General features: G+C 62.8%; 2 protein-coding genes across 3 annotated transcripts in view; one reads left to right on the top strand and one right to left on the bottom strand.

Annotated features, from left to right (window-relative positions):
- The window catches only part of LOC101516001 (maestro heat-like repeat family member 5), a 32,596-nt gene extending 18,455 nt beyond the window's left edge, over positions 1–14,141 (top strand). The window contains exons 14-30 of one of the 2 annotated variants that reach the window (XM_058668358.1): positions 376–471; positions 955–1,059; positions 1,469–1,604; positions 1,718–1,902; positions 2,758–2,913; positions 4,507–4,661; positions 8,836–8,989; positions 9,491–9,672; positions 10,847–10,984; positions 11,230–11,344; positions 11,744–11,887; positions 12,218–12,394; positions 12,685–12,840; positions 13,317–13,439; positions 13,515–13,617; positions 13,717–13,791; positions 14,016–14,141. In XM_058668358.1, coding sequence (XP_058524341.1) covers positions 376–471; positions 955–1,059; positions 1,469–1,604; positions 1,718–1,902; positions 2,758–2,913; positions 4,507–4,661; positions 8,836–8,989; positions 9,491–9,672; positions 10,847–10,984; positions 11,230–11,344; positions 11,744–11,887; positions 12,218–12,394; positions 12,685–12,840; positions 13,317–13,439; positions 13,515–13,617; positions 13,717–13,791; positions 14,016–14,116 — 2,301 coding nt within the window. In that variant the 3' untranslated portion in view covers positions 14,117–14,141. The remainder of the gene's footprint in view (positions 1–375; positions 472–954; positions 1,060–1,468; positions 1,605–1,717; positions 1,903–2,757; positions 2,914–4,506; positions 4,662–8,835; positions 8,990–9,490; positions 9,673–10,846; positions 10,985–11,229; positions 11,345–11,743; positions 11,888–12,217; positions 12,395–12,684; positions 12,841–13,316; positions 13,440–13,514; positions 13,618–13,716; positions 13,792–14,015) is intronic. The other variant, XM_058668359.1, reaches the window with a different exon arrangement.
- Positions 14,142–15,553: 1,412 nt separating this feature from the next.
- PTP4A3 (protein tyrosine phosphatase 4A3) lies at positions 15,554–19,594 on the bottom strand. Its single transcript, XM_004580750.2, has 5 exons — positions 19,120–19,594; positions 17,621–17,713; positions 16,474–16,604; positions 16,044–16,118; positions 15,554–15,955 (listed from the first exon to the last, which is right to left on the bottom strand). The coding sequence occupies exons 1-5, from the start codon at positions 19,222–19,224 to the stop codon at positions 15,838–15,840; spliced, it is 522 nt and encodes a 173-aa protein (XP_004580807.1). The 5' UTR covers positions 19,225–19,594; the 3' UTR covers positions 15,554–15,837.
- Between the last annotated feature and the right edge of the window lie 6,266 nt (positions 19,595–25,860).

Consider the following 25,860-nt stretch of genomic DNA (forward strand, 5'->3'; position numbering starts at 1 on the left):
GCGCGCAAACACACACACACACACACACACACACACACACACACACACACACACACTGTCCGGGAAAGCCGGCCAGTGCTCCCAGCCACCACCAGAGGGCACGGCGGCCCCACACATCTGCTACCTGCCAGGCCCCAGCAGGGCAGGGTGCCCGTACTTGGCACCCCACTGCATCCCCGGCCCTACTGGTGTCCAGAGAGCCTTGGCAGGGTGCTAAGAGCAGGGAGTCCTGGGCCGGGGCTCCTGCATTGCACCTACATGGGACCCCTGGGAGCCTGGGTCCTCCCCCATCCCGCACGCCAGCCCAGCTGGGGCCTAGAAGCGGCTTCCCAGGCCAGGCTGCCCACACTGCCCTGACCCCTGCCCTGCACTCAGACGCTGTACAGCCGCACCGCCGAAGCGCTGGACACCATGCTGCAGAGCTTTCTGCTGCAGAGCCCCTCGGCCAACGAGCTGCACTTCCTGCTGTCGGTGAGAGCTGGAGGTGCATTCCCCCTGCTCCACTGTGGGACCCGCCCAGGAGAGGGCGGGGCAGCCGGGGATGGGGGTGGGCGCTGGCCGTGGACTCCACTCCAGGGGCCCCACAGCCACTGTCCCCGCCATTCCTGCCTCAGGGGACAGGGGCAGGGTCTGCCAGTCCCAGCAGGGAGGTCTGAGGGAGGCCTATGGCCAACCCTGGGGGGCCAACGGGATCATGGCGGACAGTGCAGGTCTGGACACTGAGCCTCAGGCATCCTGAGGGGCCCTGCACTGGAGGGCCGGGCCCCACACCAGAACAAGGAGCTCTCCGGGACTGGAGTCCAGCCGAGGTGGTGTGACCAGAGTGTGGTGGTTGGGACCTGAGGCGGGAGGATGTGGTCGTGGCTGGTGATAGCCTGGCAGGACCCTACAAGGGTGGACGCGGGGCTAGCTAGGGGCCTCAGGGCCATCCCATCTCCTGCCCCCTGCCCACAGCACCTGTACATGTGGCTGGTGTCAGAGAAAGCCCACGAGCGGCAGCGGGCAGTGCACAGCTGCGTGGTCCTCCTGCAGTTCTTGAACCACAAGCTTGCCCTGGATGTAAGTGTGGGCCCGATCTGTGCCCCACACGCCCTCTGCGGGCCAGATCTCCTGTCCCGGTTTCCCTGGGCCAAACCACAGCTGTCTCCTGCTGGGGGCCTGCCAGGACCAAGGGCATTTCAGCCTCAAGCCTGGTGCGGCACCCAGGCTGCTGGTGGGAGGCAGTGAGGGGATGAGGCAGCAGAGACCCCTGTCCGGAGGCTGCTGGGAGGGCAGCTCCCAAGGGACCAGGCTGGCCAGGTGTACCCCAAGTCCAGTTCCACCCAAAGGGCGAGGAGCAGGCCAAGGATCTTGGTGAATGCTGTGTCTGACCCTCCCAGGAGTCCCCGCAGACATACCCTGGAGCAGAGAGAGGGCCCACTGGGTGCACCCTACCAACATTGGTACATCCAACACCCTCTCACCACAGCCCAAGGAGGACTTGAAGCGTGTCGGGCAGCTGGTGGGCATGCTGGGCATTCTGTGCCAGGACCCCGATGAAGTCACTCGGGGCTGCAGCCTGCAGGGCCTGGGCCACCTCTACCAATTTCTGATGCGCCACAAAAGTGAGCCTGTCCCTGACCTCCACCTTGCCTAGCCCTCCTCCAAGGGTCCCACCCCAAACCCTAAACCAACAGACTAGAACAGCAGGCCTGACCCCTGCTCTGTACCCTCCTAGACGCTGAGTCCACCCCAGCCCTGCCCTGGCTCCCAGCCGGAGAAGCCTTGCAGGTCACAGCCCAGACCCCAAAGGCGCTCTCCCAGCGTGATGTGCATGGGGCCACCCTCTGGAGCAGCGGAGACCAGCGGACCACCACCCCAGTGCCCCCGGAATTCCCAAAAGTCATCCCCCAGGGCATCAAGGTTAGCCCCTAGAATGGGGGCAAGTCCAGTCAGAGTGCCCGCCTCCCATGGGGCCAACACCCCTGACACACCTGCTGGACGAGTGATGTTGTAAAGCCACTAGGACAGTTGGCATCACCACCCACTCCTGCTGCGTCCTGCCCCAATCCTGTTGGTCCCTGAGGACGACAGAGATGGGTCAGTGAGACTCTGGACCCCGTGGAGGGGTGCTGGTTACCCCTGTGAGGTGGGGCTGTCACCAGGGCCCAGTCTGGTCTTCCTTGATCATCCCTGAAGTCAGAGCAGAGATAGAACCGGATGACAGTGACGAGGCGTGGGTCCACAGCTACCATGCTGCCCAGTGGGTGTGTGCCAGCCCCAGGTCTCAGCAGCAGCTGCTGAGGCCCACAGCAGTTTAGTGCCAAAACCTCACACATCACTTGTTGGAGTCAAGAAGCCTGGCCTGGCTACAGCTCATGGGGCACGGAGGGAGGAGGGGAGAGTCGGGGGGAGGCTACAGTGAAGGAGCCTCGATGAGGAGTGAGGTACCAATAGCCTTCTCCCCCTGTGTGGGTAGGAGACTCTGGCTTACCCTGGACAGGAGAGATGATGGGCGTGTCTGCCAGTCACTGGCAGCAGGGCTAGCCAGTTGCCACTGGGGCACAATGCTCAACTCTCAGGCCTGGGGCCTGGCCCCAACTTTGTCCCTAACTCTTCAAGTTGTCCCTAGGCTAGCCCACCCTTCCCGTCCCAGGGTATGCTGATCATCGACTGTGGAACATGGGGCCAGCAAGGGGCCCTGGGAAAATGGGCACAGGAGACTCAGGAGACAGGTGCCAGGCACAGGAACCTCAGCGAATGGCCTCTCCACCACAGCCACAGGACATGATGCAACACCTCACGGTGGTAGAGCTGACAGACCTCGCCTGGACAGCCATTGACAACCTGTGTGTACCCAGACCTGCCCACGTGCAGGCTGCTGCCGAGATCCTGCGCACGCTCATGAAGGAGCATGGTGCCAAGCTGAAGCATGTGAGGGGCCAGATGCACTGTGGTGATGATGATGGTGATGGTGGTGATGGTGATGATGATGATGGTGATGATGATGATGGTGATGGTGATGGTGGTGATGATGATGGTGGTGATGGTGATGATGATGGTGGTGATGGTGGTGGTGGTGATGATAGTGATGGTGATGATGATGGTGGTGATGATAGTGACGGTGATGATGATGGTGGTGATGATGGTGATGATGATGGTGGTGGTGATGATGGTGATGGTGATGATGATGATGATGGTGGTGATGATGATGGTGGTGATGATGATGATGATGGTGATGGTGATGGTGGTGATGGTGGTGGTGATGATGATGATGGTGATGATGATGGTGATGATGGTGATGGTGGTTGGTGATGGTGATGATGGTGATGATGGTGGTGGTGGTGATGATAGTGATGGTGATGGTAGTGATGGTGATGATGGTGGTGGTGATGATGGTGATGATGATGCACTGTGGTGATGATGGTGATGGTGATGATGATGATGGTGGTGGTGGTGGTGATGATGATGGTGATGATGGTGGTGATGATGGTGGTGGTGGTGATGGTGGTGGTGGTGGTGGTGGTGGTGGTGATGATGGTGATGGTGGTGGTGATGGGGATGATGATGGTGATGATGGTGATGATGATGGTGATGGTGATGATGGTGGTGGGGATGGTGATGGTGGTGATGGTGGTGATGATGGTGGTGATGGTGGTTGTGATGATGGTGATGATGGTGATGATAGTGATGATGGTGATGATGGTGATGATGGTGGTGTTGATGATGGTGATGATGGTGGTGGTGATGGTGATGGTGATGATGATGGTGGTGATGGTGGTGATGGTGGTGATGGTGGTTGTGATGATGGTGGTGATGGTGATGATGGTGGTGGTAATGATGGGGATGATGGTGGTGGGGATGATGGTGGTGATCGTGTTGTGGTGATGGTGGTTGTGGTGATAGTGATGGTGATGCTGGTGATGGTGATGATGATGGTGATGATGGTGATGATGGTGGTGGTAATGATGGTGATGATGGTGATGATGATGGTGGTGATGGTGGTGGTGATGGTGATGGTGATGATGGCGATGGTGATGGTGGTGATGGTGGTTGTTGTGATAATGGTGATGATGGTGGTGGTAATGATGGTGGTGATGGTGGTTGTGGTGATAGTGATGGTGATGGTGGTGATGGGGATGATGGTGGTTGTGGTGATAGTGATGGTGATGGTGGTGATGGGGATGATGGTGGTGATGGTGATGGTGATGGTGATGATGGCGATGGTGATGGTGGTGATGGTGGTTGTTGTGATAATGGTGATGACGGTGGTGGTAATGATGGGGATGATGGTGGTTGTGGTGATAGTGATGGTGATGGTGGTGATGGGGATGATGGTGGTGGTAATGATGGGGATGATGGTGGTTGTGATGGGGATAAAGGTGAAGTTTGTGCAGGCCATGCCTCCCCATCAGACTCCTGGGAACAGGACCATCTCAGAAGGGGCTCCACGTCCCTCAGGCCCTCCCTCCACCTCTGGGCTCCCTGGGCTGGCCTCCTCACTCAGACCTCTCCCTCCCCATGCAGGTGGCCAACATGGGCCGGGCTATCTACCTGCGCCTCTACTCTGTCCATGCCTCCCGAGCCAAGGAGACAGCACTGCAGGCAGTCACCCTGCTGGCCAGGAGCCACACGCCTGACCTGGTGGATGCCTTCCTGGACTTCTCCCGGCCACTGGACAGGTGCCCTGCAGCCCCCACCCCCGTGGGTGCCCCCGTCTCTGTCATGGGGCCGGGAGCAGAAGGGGCTGCGCACCTGTGACGTGCCGCACATTTCCTGGGCCGGATGCTGGAAGAAAGGGCTTGGATGGTGGGGGCCCTGGCATAACCCTTTCTCTTCCTGCTCCTGCAGGGAACCTCCCGAAGCATGCCAGGCCTCGAGGCAGACCAGGTCCTCACACCTTCTCCTGGTCACTAGTCTCTCAAATCCCAGCTGGGAGTCCAAGTCCGGCCCCAGGCCTGAGTCCTTCCTCTTCTGCAGTCCTATTCCCGCTCCCAGACACCCCCTCCTGTGTGTGTGCAGGCAGGCCCAGCCCTGCTCTCTGCTGCAAGGCTCTGGCCTGTGTGTGTGTGGAGGCCCAGCCCTGCTCCCTGCTGCAAGGCTCTGGCCTGTGTGCGTGCAGGCAGCGTTTGTCTCTTGAGGAGTTTCCAACCTCATTGCTTTGCCATCAGTGAATGTCACCAGTAATAACTGTTGGAAATTATGTCTGTATTTATTTTTTTTTAAGATTTACTTATTTTTATTACAAACTCAGATATACAGAGAGGAGGAGAGACAGAGAGGAAGAGCTTCCATCCGATGATTTACTCCCCAAGTGACCGCAACAACCGGTACTGCGCCAATCCGAAGCCAGGAACCTCTTCCAGGTCTCCCACACGGGTGCAGGGTCCCAAGGCTTTGGGCCGTCCTTGACTGCTTTCCCAGGCCACAGGCAGGGAGCTGGATGGGCAGTGGAGCTGCCGGAACTCAAATCGGTGCCCAAATGGGTGCTGGGGCCACAGGCAGAGACTTACACCTTGGTGTGGACATGGAACAATGTTCGAAGGGGACACACATTCCCCATGAACCTCCTTGCTTACTTGTCACCCCAAACAGCCACGTCAGTGTCTTCAATACACTATTTCACTTTACAAATGTTCATCCTTGGTCTTGCTCTAAGGCCACCTGCTTCCTCCCCAACTGTGTGGGAGATGAGCGGCTCCCCTCCGCCTCCCCGTGCTCCTGTTGGCCGTGGTGCGGCTGTGCTGTGACCTCACACCCTGCAGCAGGCTTGAGAATGGGCTCTGGTTGGCTGGAGTCGGCTTGTTTGAAAGTGTGGCTGCCTGCCTGCCCAGCCGTTCACCTGTGCTTAGCAGGGTCTCCCTGGACGGCCAGCCATGGCTTCAGGGCAAAGAACAGCTTCCCCTGGCTCTCTGCTGATAGAGACCGGGTACTTTGTCTTTCTCGGAAACCCAAACATTCAGCCACCGAACGCCTCCGGGTCCGTCCTCCTGCCTGGGTCCCAGCACCTGGCACGTGCTTTGCTCAGAGCCGAGGCTCCTGCTGCCCTGGCCGTGGCTCCCGTGGGCTTCTGTCCACAAGAACTTGGTACCACAGCAGTTGCGACTTGTGACTTGCTGGCCCGCCCACCAGTCCCACCACTTCTCTGCAGCCTCCCACATCCTCTCTCCTCCTGTTCTTCCCAGATGTCACCTGGTTAAATATTCATTTAAGAGCCAACGCTGGAGTGCATCATGTGAAGTCCCCACTTGCAACATCTCATATGGGCACTGGTTCAAGTCCCAGCTGTTCTACTTTCAATCCAGCTCCCTGTTTATGCACCTGGAGAAACAGCTCTTGTCCCTGGGTCCCCACATTACACGGGAGATCCAGAATGAAGCTCCTGGCTCCTGACCAGTCCAGCTCCAGCCATGGTGACCATCAGGGCAATGAACTAGCAATAGAAGATCTTTGTCTCTCCTTCTCTCTCTGAAAATATGCCTTTCCAATAAACAAATCAATCTTAATTTTTTATTTGAATCTCCGCTCTCATGACCACTTGGTCATGTCCCTTCCTTCTGAGTTGATTTCTTGGTCACTGTCTTGTCAGACACCTGTCTCTTCAGCCCCAGTTGAAGCTGACAGCCCCGGGTTGGGGACGTCTTCCTGAGCACGCGTCACTGCACTCAGAGCTGGCCCTGTCACCTTCTCTGCCTCCTGGCTCAGCTGGGACGTGTGTTCACACTCGTATTGGTGCTGTGGTGGTGTCTAAGACGCAAAGTCACTGTCGGCCTCTGCCGTTGCGTGCAGCCAAGTCCAGGCGGCTGAGCTAGCAGACTGTCCAGCAAAGGGTCTGATCGATTCTTCATCTCTTGTGAGGAAGACTATGTGTTTTAGAACCTGCCCTTTACATTGGGTGTGCCAGGTGGGTGTTTAGCTGGACACAGGTGGGACCTGGACTGTGTTACAGCCCTAGTCAAAGTCTGGTCTTAGAAGGCGTCTAGGGGGGTGAACCAGCAGGAGGAAGTGCTTCTCTCTCACACACACACAGGTGAGGACATCTTTGGGCTGCCCCTGTCGACTGGGGTGTCCATGGGCTTTGGGCCTGGAAGGGCGTGTGTGTGTGCTGGGAGGCAGCCGGCCCAGTCGGAGTCCTTTCTCCGGGTCCTTTGGGGCATAGGTGGACCTGTAGCCATACTGGCAGATGCATGGTGGCACGAGCAGGCTGTGGCGCTGAATGACAGGAGCTGGGCATCTTTTCTGGGCCTGCTGGCCATGGTTGTATCTTGCTGGAGATCTGCCCAGCCAAGCCCTCTGTCCACTTAGCTGGCTGGCTCGCTGGGCTCCACTTCCTGTGGCTTCTAAATGTCACTGGCCTCGGACTCTGTCACTGCTCCCACAAGGACACCACGCCTCGGGCTACTGGGTCTGATGGATCTCGTCTCCGGCCTCTGGGAAAGGACAGCGCAGTCAGACTCAGGCCACTTCCTCTCTCCTGGAGACACACGACCCTGACTGTCCATCCAGAGTCCCGATGTCCTGGGCCACAGCCCTGCCCTCTGCTGCTCCCACTTCCTGGCAGCCCTCTCTTCCCCGTGGTTGACCTTGGCCCTGGGTCCTCCCAGACCCATCTGCTGCCCCGGATGTCCAAGGCGTCTGTCCACTGCCTGTCCACACTGACCTTCCTGGAGCAACCACCGCCTCCTGCAGACCGTGCCGGGTACTGCTGTGTGTTTCGGCTGTACCTGAGATGCCCAGTGCCTCCTGACTCACCACTTAAGTCCTACCCACTAGGCAATGCTGCCCCCATCCCCCAGCTCCTCTGACTCCTCTCATCACGACCCTCACCCAGAGGTGCTGGCCTGCTTCCAGCTTCCCCCAACACCCAGCAGCCCGGGGAACCTGGGACCCAAAGCCTTCCAAGGGCCCCACCATCCAGTGACCTCCAGGGTCAGGACATGCCCCCCCACTACCATGTGCTCCACTGACATTTCTGGCTGCTCCCCAACACACACACACACACCACACCAGGAATGCCACACCCGACTCAGTGCACCACCAGGTCCCTCTCAGGGCTGGCTGCCTCTGTACCCTCCTCTCTCCCTCCCACCCTCTCTCCCCTTTCAACTCTTACCTTCCTCCTTCTGTCAAACCCAAACAGGCCGTGTGTGTTGTTTGGTCCCCTGGGAACGTGTCCTGCAGGGACAGTGTCCAGCACACCTGCAGTGAGGGACAGCCCACCTGCCTCCGTGGAGAAGCCCTTCACAGTGGCACTGTCCCCACCCTGCAGTCAGAATTGAAGGCCCAAGGTGGGAGTGGGGCAGTGGGGCAGTGTCTCAAGGTCCTGCCACACAGGACAGGAGAGGACTTGAGCCCAAGCCTGGAGTGGTGGGGTCTGTCACCAAGGCAGCAAGGACAATGGGGGCAGGAAGCAGAGGAGCCTCGCAGGGATGGGAAGGTCAGAGGCCTCCTGGACCTGGCTTCTGCCCCCAGCTCCCCAGCTGCATGGCAGGGTCCTGTCCAGGGCTGGTCCCGATTTTGGTCCTCCCAGTGTGCACCTGTGTGCACTGCCACCCGAAAGCTGTGCCTGTGCTGTCCGAACCCCAACTCCACCAGGGCGCCCTGGGGGAACAGACCCCAGAGCGTGGTGACTTCACCAAGAGCCCAGGAGGGGAGGGGTCAGGAATCGGAGCAAGCGGTGGGGAGCACCCAGGGGCCCCTGGAGGTTGGGAGCGGAGGAGATGGGGCAAGAGTGGAGAACAGACCACCAGGCCCCACACACCCAGGATGCTCTCCTCTGGGGGACGGAGGGCAGAGCTGCAGTGCTTGGTTGGCCCCAGGCCCAGTGCGATCCTCACAGCCCCCCTCTGCCCGCAGCCACGCCGTCCGCCTGTGGAGGGCCCTGGGGGCTGAGCAGCCTGTGAGCCGTGTGGTGTTGGAAGTGCTGCTGGCCTGGCTGCAGAAGCGGCCCCTGCCTAGGGGGGCTGGCGGCCCCCGGCGCTCCAAGAAGACCTATTTGCGCTCGCTGGCCGTGAGTGTCCTTCATGTGGGAGACCCCCGTCCAAGCTGCACAGGCCCAGCTCAGCCTCCATGCCCTGCCCCTTATCATTGCTGCTCAGAGCTGTCCCCTGTACACCGTACAACATTCTGGCCTGAATGTCCCCTCGGGCCTGGAGCCACTGTCGTGGACTCTGCCTAAGGGGCAGTTATTGCCCCCAGCATTGTGGCTTTGGGCCACTGCTGGTGTACAAGACAGGCAGCCGGGGGTGCAGCTGGGTTGGAAACTAGGGGCAAGTCAGAGGCGGGGTGGAGCTGGGCAGAGCTGGGGATGGGGCCGGAGAGGAGGGGTGGAGCTGGGGGCGGAACCAAGCCAGGTGCCCAGGTCACAGTGGGATCTGTCCAGCAGTGCGGGAGAGTAGCAAAAGCCGAGGTCACCAGCCTGGAGCCACGCTGGACCCAGCCCACTCAGGTGCAGCCCCGAGGCTGTGGAGTAGCTGGGATGAGAGCCTGGCCACTGCCCACCCCCACCCAGGCCATGAACACACTGCATGAACTCCAGTTTGCCCGCGAGTTCAAGCAAGCGGTGCGGGACGCCTACCCCAAGCTGTTCCTGGCCCTGCTCACCCAGATGCACTACGTCCTGGAGCTGAACCTGCCGGCCGAGGCCCTACCCCAGCAGCAGGCCCCGGAAATGGCAGCACCCAGTCCCCAGAAGTAAGCCCAGGGTGTCTGCCCAGCTGTGCACAGCGGCTCTGAAGCGGGTGCCCGGCCATTCCCCCCACACCTGTGGGCAGGGGCACCCTGCCGCTTCCTTCTTACTCCCAGTCGTTTCCTGGCTTGGAGCTACTTCACTGGAGCTACGTCACAACACCACCAGTGTCTCCCTGAGGGCCTGCGTGTGAGCTACATACTCGTCCCACTTCCCCTCCCTCTGCAAGAACCCTGCATTCAAACAGGGCCACACTCACGGGTGCTGGGGCAGGGAGATCCCCATGGAGCTGTGACCCCAGACACACCCACAGCTTGGAGCAGCCAGCAGGGGGAGCCCCATCCACTCGCTGGGGTGACCACTACCAGACAGGGATGTACCCCACACTGCACCCACCTTCCTCCGTATGCCACCCACACAAGATGGCCTTCCCAGACAGACAGCCAGGATCCCAGGCTGCCCAGAACCTGGGAGGCAGACACCCATCCGGGGTCCCTGGACCACGCCCAGCCGGCCAGCCAGAGGGCACAGCGTGCAGGAAGCCCAGTTGGGACAGTTGGGCTGCACCTGCTGTCGCCCTGCCACAGGCCCTGTTCCGGAAGCCTAGCGAGCACACCTTCCCACTTATTGGGACTGTCTTTGCCCTGTGTGGGTCCCCAGGCACACAGCGTGCCAGCCTGCCCAGTGCTCCCTGGGTGGCACCCAGGAGGCGGCAGCTCCTTTGCAATTCCCATCAGCTGTGTAGAACACACAGCTCCTCCATAACAAGTTGACAAAGCCGTCTCCCACCAGACATGGGGGGTACTTTCTGGAATGTCTTTCCCTGGTGCCAGCCCCATGCAGGGCTTATAACCTGGAGGAGGCCTCCACCACCTAGCCTGGCTGCTCCCCAGCACAACTGCCAACTGCATTTCCCACCCGGCTCCGCCTAGCCTGGCTGCCCCCGAGCACCGCTGCCAGCTGCCGGCCACTGTCTCCACTTCCCACGTGGCCCTGCCTAGCCTGGTGTGCAAACTGCTGCACAGCAGGGCCACCTGTCTGCATCCCAGGGAACTCCCCATCTCCTGGGACCATGCCCCTCACAGCAAGAGTGCCCATCTACGTCCCCTGGGGGGGACCTATCCAGCAAGGGCAGCCAAAGCCCGTGGACAGGCCCCTGAGTGCTCCGCTTCACCACAGCACATCCGTGGAGGCCCTGAAGAGCCTGCTGTCCACCACGGGCCACTGGAACGACTTCGCACACCTGCAGCTGCAGGGGGCCTGGGAAAACTTCACCTCCATGCACACCTACCCTATGGGCGTCGGCCTCCTTGCCAGGTGCGGGCAGGGGGCAGGCTACGTGCCCTGCAGTGAGGGCACCCAGACCTTCTGAAGTCCCCGGGGCCCCTCGGGCATGCTCAGGGTACACTTGCCTGGGTGTGGACATGACCCCCACACCCAACCACAGGCACAGGCACCCTGAAGGCATGCAGGGAGCAGGGTACACTCAGAGGGATGCACGCTCAGCCTCGCTGGCCCCCAAAGGGATGGGACAGGGGGTGACAGAGGGTGCCCCTCCCCAGGGCCATGGTGGAGAACCAGTGCCAGCAGCTCCAGGCGGTGCTGAGCCAGCTGCTGCCCAGCCTGCAGAGCCAGGAGGAGCGGGAGAGGAAAGCAGCCATCCTCATCCTCACCGAGGTAGGGGTGCGCTTCCGCCCCTGCACCAGCGCAGCCCCCGTGGGACCTGTCTCCCTTAATCCTCCCTCCAGGCACACCCAACCCGTGCAGAGGCAAAAGGCTGGGCGAAGGGGGCATCCCAGGGGCAACCGGGCTGCTGGACTTCACTCCAGGGTCGGGAAGGGTGAAAGCCCTGTGCCAGCCCACCCTACCAACACCTTCTGAAGGCTATGTCGCCCTGGCGTCCCAGGAACCAGACTGTCACCCCTTGCTGGGCCTGGGCTTCCCCCACTATACAGGGAGGGTTGGACCCATTGAGCCCCAAGTGCTCCCAACTCAAGACAGCCAAAGGGTGCTGGTCCCCCGCCCCCATCCCAGGGCGCCAGGCCTGAGCGGCCCTCCTCCCCGGGGGTGCCCCAGTTCCTTTACAGCCCCCTGCTGTCGGAAGTGCTGCCCAGGCAGGCCGCCCTGAGCGTGCTGGCACGCAGCCTCAGAGACTCCAGCCCAGATGTGCGCGTGTCCAGCCTGCAGGGCCTGGGCAACGTCCTCTTCCACCCGGAAAAGGTGAGGGCAGCACGCGGGTGGGGCCCCAGCTCATGCCATCCCTTCACCCCTCCACCCACTCACCTCTCTAGCCACCCACCCGCCACCTTGCTCCTTGGGTCTTTGGTTTCTGTCTGTATTTATTCACCCAGTGATCCAGACATCCACTCCCTCATGCCTACCTTCCGTGGCCAGCCGTCCATGCCCCCTTCTCCCGCTGCTCTCCCAAACACCTAATTGGACAGGGACTCTTGTTCCGGGGGGCGGCTTGCGGTGGGCAGGGATGCAGGGTGCAGTGATGGGGCAGGGAATCTGGTGCCAGCACCTCCCATCCTCCCTGCCCGCCCCCAGGGAGCCCTGCTCCGCGGGCAGCTGCCGCCCTTCCTGAACGGATTCTTCCAGAACAGCGAGCCGGTGGTGGTGCGCCTCATGGGCACCGTGTCGGAAGTGCTGCATTGCCTGGGCCAGCAAGGCGCGGGCGCCCAGAGCCTCCGTGTGGCCCTCAAAGCCCGCTCTTTCTTCGACGACGTGAGCGTGCGCGTGGGCGAGACCCCCAGGGGCGGAAGGCCAGGGTGCGCGTCCCCCGCGCAGGTGGGTTGGGTCGGCTGCCAAGTGGCCGCACAGCAGCAGGTGGAGTCCCCCTCTTCCAGGCAGATGTTTCCCCTTCCCTGGGGACCATGCAGGCCGAGCCCGCCCCAAACTGTATTCCTGAGGCCCTGGGGTGTCAGAAAGGAGTGTAGGGGTCCCAAGCCGCGCCGAGCGGCTGGCTGGCGGGGTTCTAAGGGCAGGCGTGCCTGGCTGCGGCTCCCCCCCTACAGGAGCGGGACACGGTTCGGGCAGCGGCCATGGCACTGTTTGGGGACCTGGTGGCAGGGATAACAGGCAGGGAGACCAGCGACCTGCGCAACCAGGTGCACCAAAGCATGGTGCCCCTGCTCTTGCACCTGAAGGACCAGTGCCCAGCTGTCACGAAGGTCAGTGCCCACCTTAGCCAGGGCGCCTACAGCAAGGGACCCTCCCTGGGACAGGCAGAGGCTCCAGCCACCTAGTGATTGCCCTGACCTTAGTGGGCCTGTCCCGTCCCCACAGACACGCACTGCTTTGCCCACACTGGCAAACACCTGAGCCCAAGTCTGTACCCACACCACACCACCTTACGTCCCAGCACATCCACGCTGTCCATGCAGTCAGGACCCTGGTGCCTGACACGTGGCAGGGACAAAGTTGAACCTGTCGGGCAACAAGTGCCCAGGCACAGCGGTCAGAGTGGCTCTCTGCCACAGGGGCGTCACACAGCCAGTCCCCATCCAGCAGGGACTGGGGTGGCTTCCCCGAGAGGCAGGGGTGGGAAGGGACTATGGATGCCCCCCACCAGCTTTCTGATCCCTGGGCCGAGGACTTGGACTCAGACCCACAGGGCTGGCAGTGACCCCTCCCGACTGTACCACAGCAGGCCAAGTTCGCCTTCTACCGCTGCGCTGTGCTGCTCCACTGGCGGTTACAGCACACCCTCTTCTGCACGCTGGCCTGGGAGAGGGGCCTCAGCGCCCGCCACTTCCTCTGGACCTGCTTGGTGAGGTCCTGGGGGCAAGGGCAGGCTCTCCCCGCGGCACAGCGGCAGTGGTGACAGCAGGCCCCCCCTCATCAGATGAGCGGCAGCCAGGAAGAGTTCGGCATCCACCTGACGCAGGCCCTCAGCTACCTGCACAGCAGCCACCGCCACATCAAGACCTGGGCTGCCCTCTTCATAGGTACACGAAGGGCTGGTGGGGCCACCCGGGGAGGGGAGAGACAGGAGCAGGCCTCGCCAGCCCCACCCACGGCATCTGCCCCCCACTCTTGTCATGCAGGCTACACAGTCTGCTACCACCCCCAGGCCGTGTCCCACATGGTGAGCCAAGTGGACCTCAATCTGCTACTTCACAGTAAGCAGAGCCCCCTCCCCACCCCCACCCCCAGGGTCAGGGTCAGCACAGGATGTAACCTCTGGAGCCCAGCCCCTACCCCCACCCCCGCATCCTAACAACCTAAGGGACCCCAATGTGGGTGAAGGGGGCCTCTGAGGCCAAAAGCCCCAGAACATGCAGGCACCGCCCCCCGACCAAAAGGGACCCTGGGGTCACCACTAACTCGTGTCTCTCCCCTGGAGCTTTTGAAGACCTCAAGAGAGACCCGGAGCCGGGCACCCGTGAGTTCGCCAGCAGGCAGCTTTCCTTCCTCCCCAAGGTGTGGGCGCGGACCCAGCCCTGACTGCAGCCCTGCCCCCAGCCCCACCCTGCCCCTCATGGGACAAGGACTTTTTTCCATTTGAAAGAAAGATCTAGATTCACAAAGAAGCCTCACACCTGTCAGCTCCCTGCCCAAACCCCACAGACCTCTCCCCCCCAAACCAAACCCAGTCCCTCCATTCCCGGAGATGGGGGTCCGGCCTGTGCTGGCCTGGGTATGGGAGAGCAGCCCACGGTGCCCACCATCTGGTCCTGTTTGTAGCTCGTGGGGTCCCTGAGGTCCCTCCTCATCTCACTACCCTCCTCCTGGCAGGCAGGGCTGGCCCAGCCTGTTACACCCACACACAGGAGCCTGACCTCAAGGTCTCAGGTAGCCCAGGCTGTCTATCAGCAAAGGGGGTGCATGGAGAGCCCTTGGGTCCTGTCCCTCCCCTACACCAGAATTCCACCCTGTGCGCAGCAGAGACTCCACTCTAAATTGGGGCCCAGAGTGCCTGGAAGGTACTTCCCAGGCTGCCCCCAGAAGAAGCTCGGACCAGGCTGCACACCTGCCCTACCGGACCTGGGCCCCTCCCCCACACACGACACATATTCCCAGCCTGTCTCCACTGAACAGAGAGCCTCTGGGGGCAGGAATACACCTGCCCAGGCCAGCACAACGGAACCATGGGTTGAGAAACTACAGCCGTGTCCAGCAACACAGGGACATGTTTAGCTGAGGCCCGGCGGCCACATGAGCTGCCAGCGTCCCCACCCGACTACAGCCTCCAGCAGGGCACCAGGGGCGCAGCATGGCCTCCCAGCTTCCACCTCATCCCACCTGGGCAGCCCGGACTGGGGGAGTGTGAGCTCCCAGAGTTCCTGAGTGGCTTTGGGGCTCACCTAGAAACAGACAGGCCCGATTCCAACCAGCAGAGAGCTGCCTGGGAGAGGGGAGGTCCAAAGCCCAGCACAGAGGTGCTCCCCGTGGCTTCAGTGGCAACACCCCAAGGCCCATGTGGTGGGTGCCTGTGTTTTGGGGGCAGAGCCTTTGGTGGGAACTGGGATTGGCATGGGAGAGGAGCTAGGTGGGCCTCTCAGGCTCCTGGGGAGGCAAGGGCCAGGCCAGCAGGTGCAGATGGGGTCAGCCAAGGCCCAGCAGGGACTAAGAGCCATGTCCAAGGACAAGCGTCCAGCGGGGGAGGCGGTGGGGGCAGAGGACACCCAGCAGGAGCACCAGAGCCCGAGACAGTCCTGCTTTCCTGCCAGTGGAGGATGGGCCCCTCAAAGGCCACTGGACATTCCCTGCCCTGCTCCCCAGAGACCTCCGCCCTGTCCTACACACGGGAATGGCAATTCCAACAACCAAGCCAGGTAGTCCTGTCCAGAGACACCCCAGCTGCAGGATCTACCCCCAGGCAACGGCCTCCTGGATCCCCGGCCCCAGAGGCCGGCCAGCCCTGCACTCTGCACTCATGGCCACGGTTCCCATTTTATTGCCTTCAAGGGACATCAGCAGCAGCTGGCTGCCAGGAGCCAATAATTTAAGGTGCTGAGGATGGGGAAGGACCGGGGGCTGTGGAGGGGGAGCTGCGCCTAGTGGTTAGGAAGCCGTTCCCCGGCAACAGCCAGGCTAGACAGCAGGCACTGGTGAGATGGCCAGGCCGGGCACAGGCTCAGGTGGGCCACAGGACTCCTTGGCTCTGCCACGCCTGCCTGCCTGCCTGCCAAAGAGAAGGCGGGAGGGAGGCGCCAGGGCCTGTGCTACATCACGCAGCACTTGGCCTTGTGTGCGTGCGGGTCCTTGAAACGCAGCCTCTGCTTGGGCCGGTACTTCTCCAGGTAGGTGAGCTGTTTACTGTTGATGGCTCCACGGCGCTTCCTGGGCAGCGGAGGGGGACAGAGGGGTAAGCCAGCCAGCAGCTGCACCTCCCGCGCTGTCCTGCCCACTGGCTGCCCACGGCACTTACTGTCGGATGAAGTGGATGGCATCTTCATACTTCATCCCGCTCTCCAGGAGGGCCAGCGCCACCAGCACGGGGGCCCTGGGAGGAAGGGGGAGGGTGACAGACACAGGGCTGGGGTTTCCGGGCCTCGGCACTCCCGTCCTCCCGTCAGCCTATCTGCTGGGCGACCTCTGGGCTCAGCACCCAGCTGGTGTGGCTCAGGCCCCAGAGGGATGGCTACGTGGGCACGAGTGACACAGGTGCAGGGAGCTCTGAGTCCATCAGAACGGACTTGAATCAGACACAAGGAGAGACACACTTGCTCCCTGCAGGGCTGTGAGGAAGGGGTTAGTCCTCAGATGGTGCCGGAGGAGTGACACGCAGCGGAACAGGGAAGTAGGCCAACCCCAGGCCCCCAAGCCCCAGCCAAGTGCCAGCAGCCCTGGCCACTTACCGTCCCAGGCCAGCCACACAGTGCACAGCCACGCAGCTGCCCGGGTCATCGCAGAACTTGGCCTTCAGCAGGCTCAGCCAGTCCTCCACCACCTTGCCAGGCGGAGGCGCCCCATCGTCAAATGGCCAGTCCTTCGGCGGGGGAGGGGGTAGGGGAGAGAGGTGTTGGGAGCCCTGTGAAGACCCTAGCCCCGAGGTCCTGGGCAAGGAGCTGGGTCAAGTCAGGGGACCAGCAGACCCCAGAGGCCACGGGGAAGGGCAGGCTCACCAACTGCAAGCAAACTGTCATCTGCTGACCTCAGCAGCCCCTTCTCCAGGCAGCCTTCCTGCAGCCCATCTAGCGCTTTCTCAGGAGAGCCCAGCATCCTGCCCCATAGAGCAGAGGTCACGACCCTGCCCACCTGCATGCCGGGGGGCCACTGGAGGGGTCCCAAACCAGCAAGCCCCATGGGCCCATGTGCATGGTGGCACACACGCCTGCAGCACCCGCCATGGCCACAGCCCGAGGCCAGGCAGGCAGGAAGGAGAAAGGGCTTTGGGCTCCTGTGCCTTGGAGTCCACGGGGCCACCTGGTGCAGGAGGCTGCTGCTAGTCTCACTGCCCCCACCAGAGACCTGTCTCACCCCAGCAGACAGGCTCTGCCTCCCCCACTCCTGTCCAAATGGCCGGACAGGGTTTGTCAACACGGGCCCATCAGAAACCGGGTTCCTGTGCAGCCAACAGGTCCCAGGAATTGGAGCTGGGGGACAGTACAGCTCCACCCACACGCATTAGGACCAAGAGTCGCTGGCTCCACCCCCACCTGCCCTGGGGGGTTCTTCTGGGGAAAGAATCCAAGGGCTCCTCCCAGGCACCTGCCACCTGAGGACAGCAGACCGAAAGAGGCTGAGAGAAGGACCCAGGATGGACCCAGGCGCCTGGGAGCCTGGCAACAAACAGGGCAGGTACCCCGCTGGGCATGGTCTCCACCTGGCGCTGTGTCAGGAACATGAATGGCTCCCACTTGCACAGCACGGGGCTGTCATCCTGGAAGTTGCCTGGCTGAGGCTGACACCAGGGTGGCCCTGCCCAAGGGGTGGACGCAAGAGTTGTGGGGGGCGACTCCTCCCGATCTGGGCACCTCAGACTCTCTGGCCTCCAGCCCTTACCACCACAGTGATGCCATCCTTTTCCAGTGGGGCCTTGTCGTAGGTCACTTCACACACGCGCACCACGGTGGTGGCCCCGTACTTCTTCAGGTCCTGGGGAGTGGAAGGAGACAGCTCAGACACCAGTCCCAGGGACTTGCGAGCCCTCTGCCTGAGTCCTGTCCCACCTGGGAAAGAACTGGGGACCCCAACGTCCTGCAGCCCCCATTTTCCCCCCACAAGGGTTACAGTCTTTCCAACTTCCTCACCACGACAAGACAGGGCCCAACACAGTGCAACCTGCCGGGCACCACGCCTCAGCTGTGTGGGCCTCTGCCCCTCCACCGTGTTCCCTGGAACCAACTGTCCCCTGAGACCCCACCACCCAAGTCCAGTCCCTGGGGCTCAGCCAAAGCCAAGACTCCAGACACAGCCACTGGAGACAGTGCTGGGGTGCCACAAAGGGGCCCTCAGGGGTCCCTGGGAATGCAGTAGGGTAGCTGGAAGCAGGGCAGATGACCATGACCGTATGGTGGCCAGGAAGGGCAGGCACCAGCCCAGCAGAGCTGAGGTCGGGCCCCCACCTGCTGCCAGCAGCTATTCTGGGAGTTGTGTACCACTGGCCACTGGGCCTTGCTGGACACACAAGGGACAGCCGACAGAGTGAGGCCAGGGCCAAGCTATTCTGAGAACATGGGGAGTCCCTCTGTGTTCTCAGCAGGGGAGCTGCCATCCTGGTGGGAACAGAGCCCCGACCCTGTTCACACTCGACCCTGGGTCTGCTCGCACTCTGACCCTGACCACATGCTGGGCACCCACCATGTTGACCTAGAGCCTGGAGTTACCTTCACGGTCCTGACTGTGAGGCAGCACAGCCATGAGGGTCCTTGCTTGCTCTGGGTCCTGGATCCCAGGTCGCCTGCTCTGCACTCACCAGCCCTACACTGTTTAAGTGTGAAGGGCTCCATCCTCCCCCAGCCCCCACCCCATGGGAGAAAAGCACCCACGCTCTGTCATTGCGGCCAGCTCCATCCATAGCCCTGAGTCTGCAGGAAGCCACACAGCCAGCTCTGGGCTCTGCGTGCACTCGGGATGGAAGCTCGCCCTCCAGGACCAACGGCCATCCTGCCCGATCTGACCCCACACAGAGGGCTGGGGCTCTAGGGCTGGATCCCCCTGCAGGCCCTACCCACAGTCAAGGGCTCAGTCACTCCCGCCTGCAGTGGCACCCGCCTGGCCCCAGCCTGGGCTGGTGCGTTTAACCTGGGACTCCCCCTCCCCACTTTGCCTCTGCTCAGAGGTCAAGGGTCAGCGCAGGGCACAGGATCCCTGGCCGCCTCTGCAGTAGCCCACCAGCACACACCAGCTCAGCAGCCCTCAGCCCTGACCCCCAGAGAGCCTGAGGGTTCCCCCAAGACACCAGGGTTGTGCCCCTTGAGGAGGAGTCAGTGTCAACCGTGACCCGTCCCATGCTGCAGGCGGGCGTGCAGGGCACCCTGCCCTCCCTCTGCCCCACTCACCTCGATGAAGGTGCTGAGGGTGGCATTGGTGGGGTTGTGGGTGATAAGGAAACGCATGTTCTTATAGCTGACCTCCACGGGGGCGGGGCGGTTCATCCGCGCCATGGCCAGAACAGGGCTGGCAACACGGACCAGAGAAGCCCCCCGAAACTGAAGAGGTCCCGGAGCTTGTCCCTGACTCCACCTTGGGCACAAATATTGTGCAAATGTCGTGAGGGCACAGGATCAGCCCCCGGCTTCAATGATTGTAAAAAAATAACAATGGACAGAAGAACCCCAGAGTACAGCGGACAGTGCCACACGCCTGCCACTCCGAGTCCGACCACCACGACGATGGCGCCAACAAGTCCACTCAGCGACAGGGAACTTCAAAAACCCCAAGTGGATCCGGCCACTGGGACAGCGGTCAGGGCTGCGGCCCCCACTGGGGATGCCCCCTGACACTGCATCCGTGAACAGACAGAGGGTCGTCTTTCGTTCAGAAGCTGGCTCCAAGCCCCAAGGTCCAAAGGAGAGAGGAACCAGGTGTACTCCTGCGGCCCCAGTGGACGGGCCAGATGGCGTTAGGCGCACAGGATCCCCGTTCACGTTACCCCATCAGGGTACAGCGAGTCCTGGAGCAGAGCAGGAGGCTCAGGCGTCAGGGCCGGCCCCAGGCTGGGCAGCGAGGACCATAGATGGGCGGGGGCGATGGTGACGGCCAGAGGCGCGGCAGTGTTCAGGGCTGCCCCCCGGCAGGCTCTCCACGGACCCCACAGCAGTCGGCAACAGGCAGCGTCTGGGAGGACAAGGGCAAGGGGCGTGAGGGACCCTGAGGGGGGAACGGGCAGGGCCCATGCACACCCCAGGAGGGGCCAAACCCCAGAACCCCAGTCAGCCTTTGGTAGGCCCACCTGCCTTTTGTGTTCTCGGCCACTGTGGGGAATCCACGGTGTCTGAGCCTCCAGGCTGCGCTAGGAGCCACTCTGATCCTGTCCCACAGGGCTGCCCCTCATGGTCTCCGGCCCTCGTCGGCCTCCGTCCCCTCCACCAGCCCAGCCACCCGAGCTGTCTCCCAAGGTTGGTGGGGACAGGAAACACACAGGTCTGCCGTGCCCTGCAGGATGTTCCCGAGCCAAGCAGACCACGAGAGCCAACGGCCAGCCGCCAACATGCGTGGGGATGGTAGGGCAGCCCATCACCTCCGAACCTGCTTCCGTCCCTCTGGGATCGCAGCAGGAATGCCCTTCCTGCTCCTGCTCCCCACCCCCACTGGCCCACCCAAGTCCCAGGAGACTTGCATGTTCTCCCTGGGCTGCTGGGACTCTACGGGCCAGAGTTCCCACAGGGTACTCCAGCTGCAACAGACCTGGGGCCCGCCCGGGCCTATCTGCCCACAGTCCCTACCTCACTCAGCCCGGGTCAAGGGTGCCTCTGGACCCTCCCTGACAGTCTTCCATGCCCCCAATTGCCACATCATCTTACTTCTCTCCCCACCCAGGATCCCATGTCCCATGCCCCTAGGCAGGCTGATCCAGCAGTCTCAGCTCGGGTGCACCAGGGACCTTGGACAGGGGAGGCGGGAAGTGGGGGTCCACTGTTGCCAGTCTGCAGCTGCCTGCACACCCCACGGCCCCACAGTGAGATGTCTCAGTCCATGCTGGACCAGCCGTAGCCCTGGTCTTGGGCAGCTGCACCAGGCAGAGAGAAGGAATCCTGTCCCAGGTGCAGCCCTCCTCAACCTTCCTGAGCACCTGTGCGTGTGGGTGCACAAGTATGTATATGTATATACACTGTGTGCATGTGTGTGGGGGGGGACAGCCAAGGGAAACCCTGGGCACACAGAGGCCTCCCCTGGGGGACGCACTGGTCACCCCCAGCCGGGTGAAGGTCCCTAGGAAGGAGGTGGAGCCTCAGCCACCTCACACTACAGCCCACCTGAGGCCTGATGTGCTCACGTGCCTACAGCGATCAGGAGCTAGACCTGGCTAGGGTCAGAGTTCAGGCTGGAAGGGGCTCAGGGTGAGGCAGCAGTTGAGCTGGGGTTGTCTCCGCAGCCTGGACCCCACAATGCTCCTCTACAGCTCAGCCTTGCCCAGGGACCCCACAGGGGAGACCCCTCTTCCCTGCAGCACCCCAACGGGTGGGGTTCCCACATAACCCAGAGAGCCAAGCACAAGGAGACACAAGCATGGTGCCCATTAGAGCCCTGCCCTGCTCCCAGGCAGGACTGACCAAGGCCTGTGGCCACACAACCAACAGCCATGCCCACCTGGTCAGCTCCGAGCCTGAGCACACCCAAACCTCAAGCTCCCAGCTGTGAAATGGGCACCCTCCTCCCCGGGGGGCTGCTGACCAACCGCTCAGCATGTTGTCCCTCCCCATTCCACAGGGGCCTCTTGGGGCCCGCAGCCCCCTCTCCCTATAGACCCGCATGCAACAGCAAGCGGTGGGTCCCAGCCTGGCCCCTCTGCATTGCCACAGAGCCCAGGGGGTCCAGGGGGTCCTGGAGCGCCCCACTGCACAGCGGAGGGGGGTCACAGCTGGCAGAAGCTTAGATGGGGCGCACGGAGGGCAGTCTTGGCTGGGATCATGGGCAGTAGGGGCTCCCTGCAAAACCCTCCCAGGGTGCTGCCACCTGGGGCTGGGGTCCCAGGGCCCTCCCGCTCTCGGTGCCTGGCCACCCGGCTCACCCGCGCCCTCAGGTCTCCCGCTGCTGCCGCCTCCATGTGCTCCAGGGCCTGGCTGGGCCGCGCTCGCCGGCCCAGACCCAGGCGCGCGGGCCTCGCAGGCGGTGCCCGGGCGGGCCCCGGCTATTAATAGTGCCCGGGCGTCACGTGGGGCAGTGACCGGCGGGCGCTGGGCCGGCCACGGGGGGCTCCCACACCTGCTGCCTAAATATAGCTGCGGGCCGCTGCCCGGAGGCGCGCACACAAAGGAGCCCGCCGCCAGAGGGTCCCGCCTCGGAGGAAAAGGAAGCAGCCGGGGCCGAGCGCAGGAAGGGGAAGCCGCGGCCCTTCCTCCTCCCGTGCTGCCGGCGGCTCCTGTGCACCGCCCCTGGGGCTGCCGGGGCTCTACCATGATGTGCTGCCGGCAGGCGCCCCCTTGCTAGCCCCTCTGAGGACAGCTGCCCGTGCCCACCCCCCAGTGTTCGGGAGAGGAAACTGAGGCACTGCTAGTGACTCAGCTTGGGCCCAGGGACCGTCCGTCAGCAGCCCCTGCATGAGGGCGCAGGTACTTCCAGTTCCCCGAGAGAAGTCTTCCCAAGGCCCTCAGCCCTGGGAGGCAGCGTGCACACTTGGAGGCATACAGGCTCCCCGGGGACCTGGCCTCTGGCTGGGAACCCGACTAGCAGTCCAACTCCCAGACAGCCCGGGCCCTGCAATCAGCAGTTAGCACCGGGGCCAGGGGGCAGAGGGGGGCTGGCCAGGGGCCCAGCCCAGAGCACGGCGCCCCTCCCCTCAGGCTCTCCCCGCCCCGACCCTACCCCAGCCAGAGCTGGCCACTGGCAGGACACGGGCAGAGGCATGCGCAGGCTGCAGCAGAGGCCACCGGAGTCCCACATCCCCTCCAGAACCAGGCAGGCCTGCCCACGCGTTCAGGAGCCCCCCAGCACCCAAGGTCCCTGGCAGGGACCCCTCCTGGTACTCACATCTCACCACTTTTACTCTGGAGGCCCAAGCGGCTCTGGCTGTCGCCTGCACCCCTGGCACAAGGCACCAACATCACCCCACTGCATGGATAGGACCCCAGTGGCTCAGAAGGGCCCATAGTCACCAAGCCAGGAGAAAGAATCGCAGCTGGAGGTCGCTCAGCTTTGCAGGCTCCTGGGAGCGGCTTGCCCCAGCACAGTGCCTCAGCTCCGCTAGGCTGTTTCAGCAAAGCCAGCCCTTCCCACAGCTCTGCAACCCCACACCGGGCCATGGGACCCACCTGTGGCTGTGCCATCCACCCATCGGCACTGCCCCCTTCCTGCTGGGGGCCTCTGCCTAGGCCTGGGAGGGGGCACCTGCTGGGACTGGCACAGCCCCAGGCCTTTCGGAGAAGTCTATTTATATCAGGTCAGGAGTCGTTCCTGGAATCCCTGCCAGGGCCAACCCAAAAATGCCCATGGCTAGGGGGCTGGGAGTGGGGATGCCAGCAGGCCCATCCCAGCCCTCAGCTCCCTGCAGGCAGCTCGGCTCCCTTGTCCCCTAACACACTGCCCCCCAGCTGACCCATCTCCCCCAGCCACGTGCCCACAACAGTAGCATGCCTGGCTTCGGGCGGGAGGCCCTCGCACCGAGAGGGCTCCACGCTTATTTGTGGACAGAGTCAGCGACCCAGGAGTTCTGGGAAGACACCAGAAGCCCTCACAGGTTCTCAGTACCAGAGATCTGAAGGGACCTCCAAAGCCACCATCAGCCCAGTCTCCAGCTCAGGCGGCTCCTGGAGCTGTGGGCCCCTCCCTGCCTCTTAGCTGCCCCAGCCCCTTCCAACACCACACCCAGGTCCTGGACCTAGGACCAGCAGGAGGACAGGTCATGGAAGGCTTCCCGGACGTGACCAGAGGGCAAAGCGTGCATGATCCTAAGGCTGCAGTCCCACTCCCTAAGTGACCCCAGGCCAGCACTGGTGCCAACTGGAGCCAGTCACCTCCCCTAAGATGGAGGCATGGCCCAGAGGGTCACCTTCCAGGGCTGGGTCAGCCCCAAGCAGGTCATGAGGCACCTGCACTGTGACCAGGAGGCAGATCCCTGTTCCCCGGCCACCCCAGGGAGCTCAGGGCTATAGCCAGGCTGCCCTGCTGCCTAGCAACCCAGGCTGCCTGCCCCCCTCTACCAAGAACACCCCCACACATGCCACCAGGCAGTCCCCACACCCGGCCCCTACCAGGACATGAGCATGCCTAGGTTGCAGGCCCACCCAAGCTGACCCCCAGCTCGACAGAGTGCTGGGGCAGGTGGTTGGGCAAGGCTGGCCAGACACCCTCAGGCTCCTGAACCTGCAGCCACTCCAGGCCCTAATGTACCAGAACAGCCAGGGTATCTGTCTCCCCACTCCGAGCCTGCTGCTTGCCTGTGAGGGGCAGGACAAGCCCCGCCTCTTGGGGATGCCAAGGGAACAAAGGGCCAGTGAGCACCAGCAGGTGGGGCACAGGGAGCATGGGCCCCAGGGAAAGCCTGCAAGTCCTACAGACGTCTCCCTGGCTGCCCCCGATGCCCCCGGACCTGGGAGGGCCCCAGACCCAGGCGCTCGTGGCTGGGCAGGCATCACACGGTGCACCGTGGCCTGGCACCTGCAGCTGTCCCAGGCCCCCTGCCCAAAGCTTGGAACTCACCCCACCCCATGCAAGGTGGGCAGCAGAAGCGGGCATTGTTTCATTCCCTTGCCCTCACCCAAGCTGCCAAGTACCCGTGTGGCACCGTCTGGTGCCAGGTGCATGGCAGGTGGGATTATGGGGTTGGCTCCCCAGGCGCCCTGTTCTCCACTCACTTCTCACTGACCCCTCTTCCTCCAGGAGCCCGCTGGGGCCCAGTGCCCAGGTCTCCAGGCAGAGCACGGGTGGGAATTGGTGGCAGCCCTCAGCCACATGGGCACGGGTTGTAACAAAGACAGAAGACGTGGGGGTGGATCTTGACTTCCTTTGGCCACCTTTGGGGAGAGAACACACCCTAAAAGTGGCAGGGTCTCCCAAGTGGGGAACAGCCTCTGCGGACCCCCAACCCGAGACCAAACCCTCACAAGCCCCACTTCACCAAGGGCCCGGGGCAGGCGGGAGCCAGACCAGAGCCAGTCCAGAGCCGGTCCAGGGCCGGACCAGAGCCGGGCCACCTGACCCCAGCAGCCCGGTGCTGAGTCCTGACAGCCCTTCTCCGACCAACTCTCCCCAGCCAATCACGCACAGAACCCAGACCAGCAAAGGGTTAGCACCCACACAGCATGGATACGAGAGGCCCCAGCACCCCAGCCCCAGGGCACACAGCCAGGCCCTCCCCGCCCCGCCTCAGCCCTGGGGATCTGCTGCCAGCACTCCACAGAGCCCCACAGGGAGCTATTAAAACACAAACCAATGACAAGCAAGAGCCCAGCTGCCATGTGACTGCGATAAACAGGGCTCACGCTGCCACCGGCCCCTGGGTGTGGGCACAACCCTAAGACGATGGAGCCAAGCAGACCCCAAAGGCTCCCAAGTATTGGGGGTGGTTCGCCGACCCAGCCAATTGCACCCACAGAGGACTGGTTGCTAGGGGGTGCAAGGCCAGAGGCACGGTGCAGAGGGCGTGGCCAGCATTTGCATCAGGTCTCATAGCAATGCCAACCCATGCCAACCACATAGCCACGAGGGACTGGATGCCTCCACACTTGTGTGGGCAGGGAACCGGGGACACCCCGAGTTATCGCCAGCTGCCCTGCGAAGACCTTCACAGTGCAAGGAGTGGCAACACCTGTGTGCAACACTGGTCACCCTCCCTAAGCCACACAAGGAGACTGAGGGGCTAGGAGAGCCAGGCTGGACCCCATCCTCTGGCCAGACCCCAAGGCCCCTGTCCCAGCAGGGACAGGTCGCTGCAGGGAGTGTCCACGCACAGGACCAGGCCTGCAGAGTGTAGGGCCCCACAGTGCCCAGCCCAGGCTCCACCAGCAGGGCGGCGTCCTCGGCCCACCTACCCTGGGGGGCACACCCACGCGGGCTGGGGAGCAGGCCTGGACCCCTCCCTCGCAGCCTCCCACACCCAGGCCCGTCGGGGCGGGGGCGCGCACACACTCACCAGCACTGGG

This window comes from Ochotona princeps, chromosome 9 (assembly GCF_030435755.1).
Source record: "Ochotona princeps isolate mOchPri1 chromosome 9, mOchPri1.hap1, whole genome shotgun sequence".
Taxonomy (NCBI): domain Eukaryota; kingdom Metazoa; phylum Chordata; class Mammalia; order Lagomorpha; family Ochotonidae; genus Ochotona; species Ochotona princeps.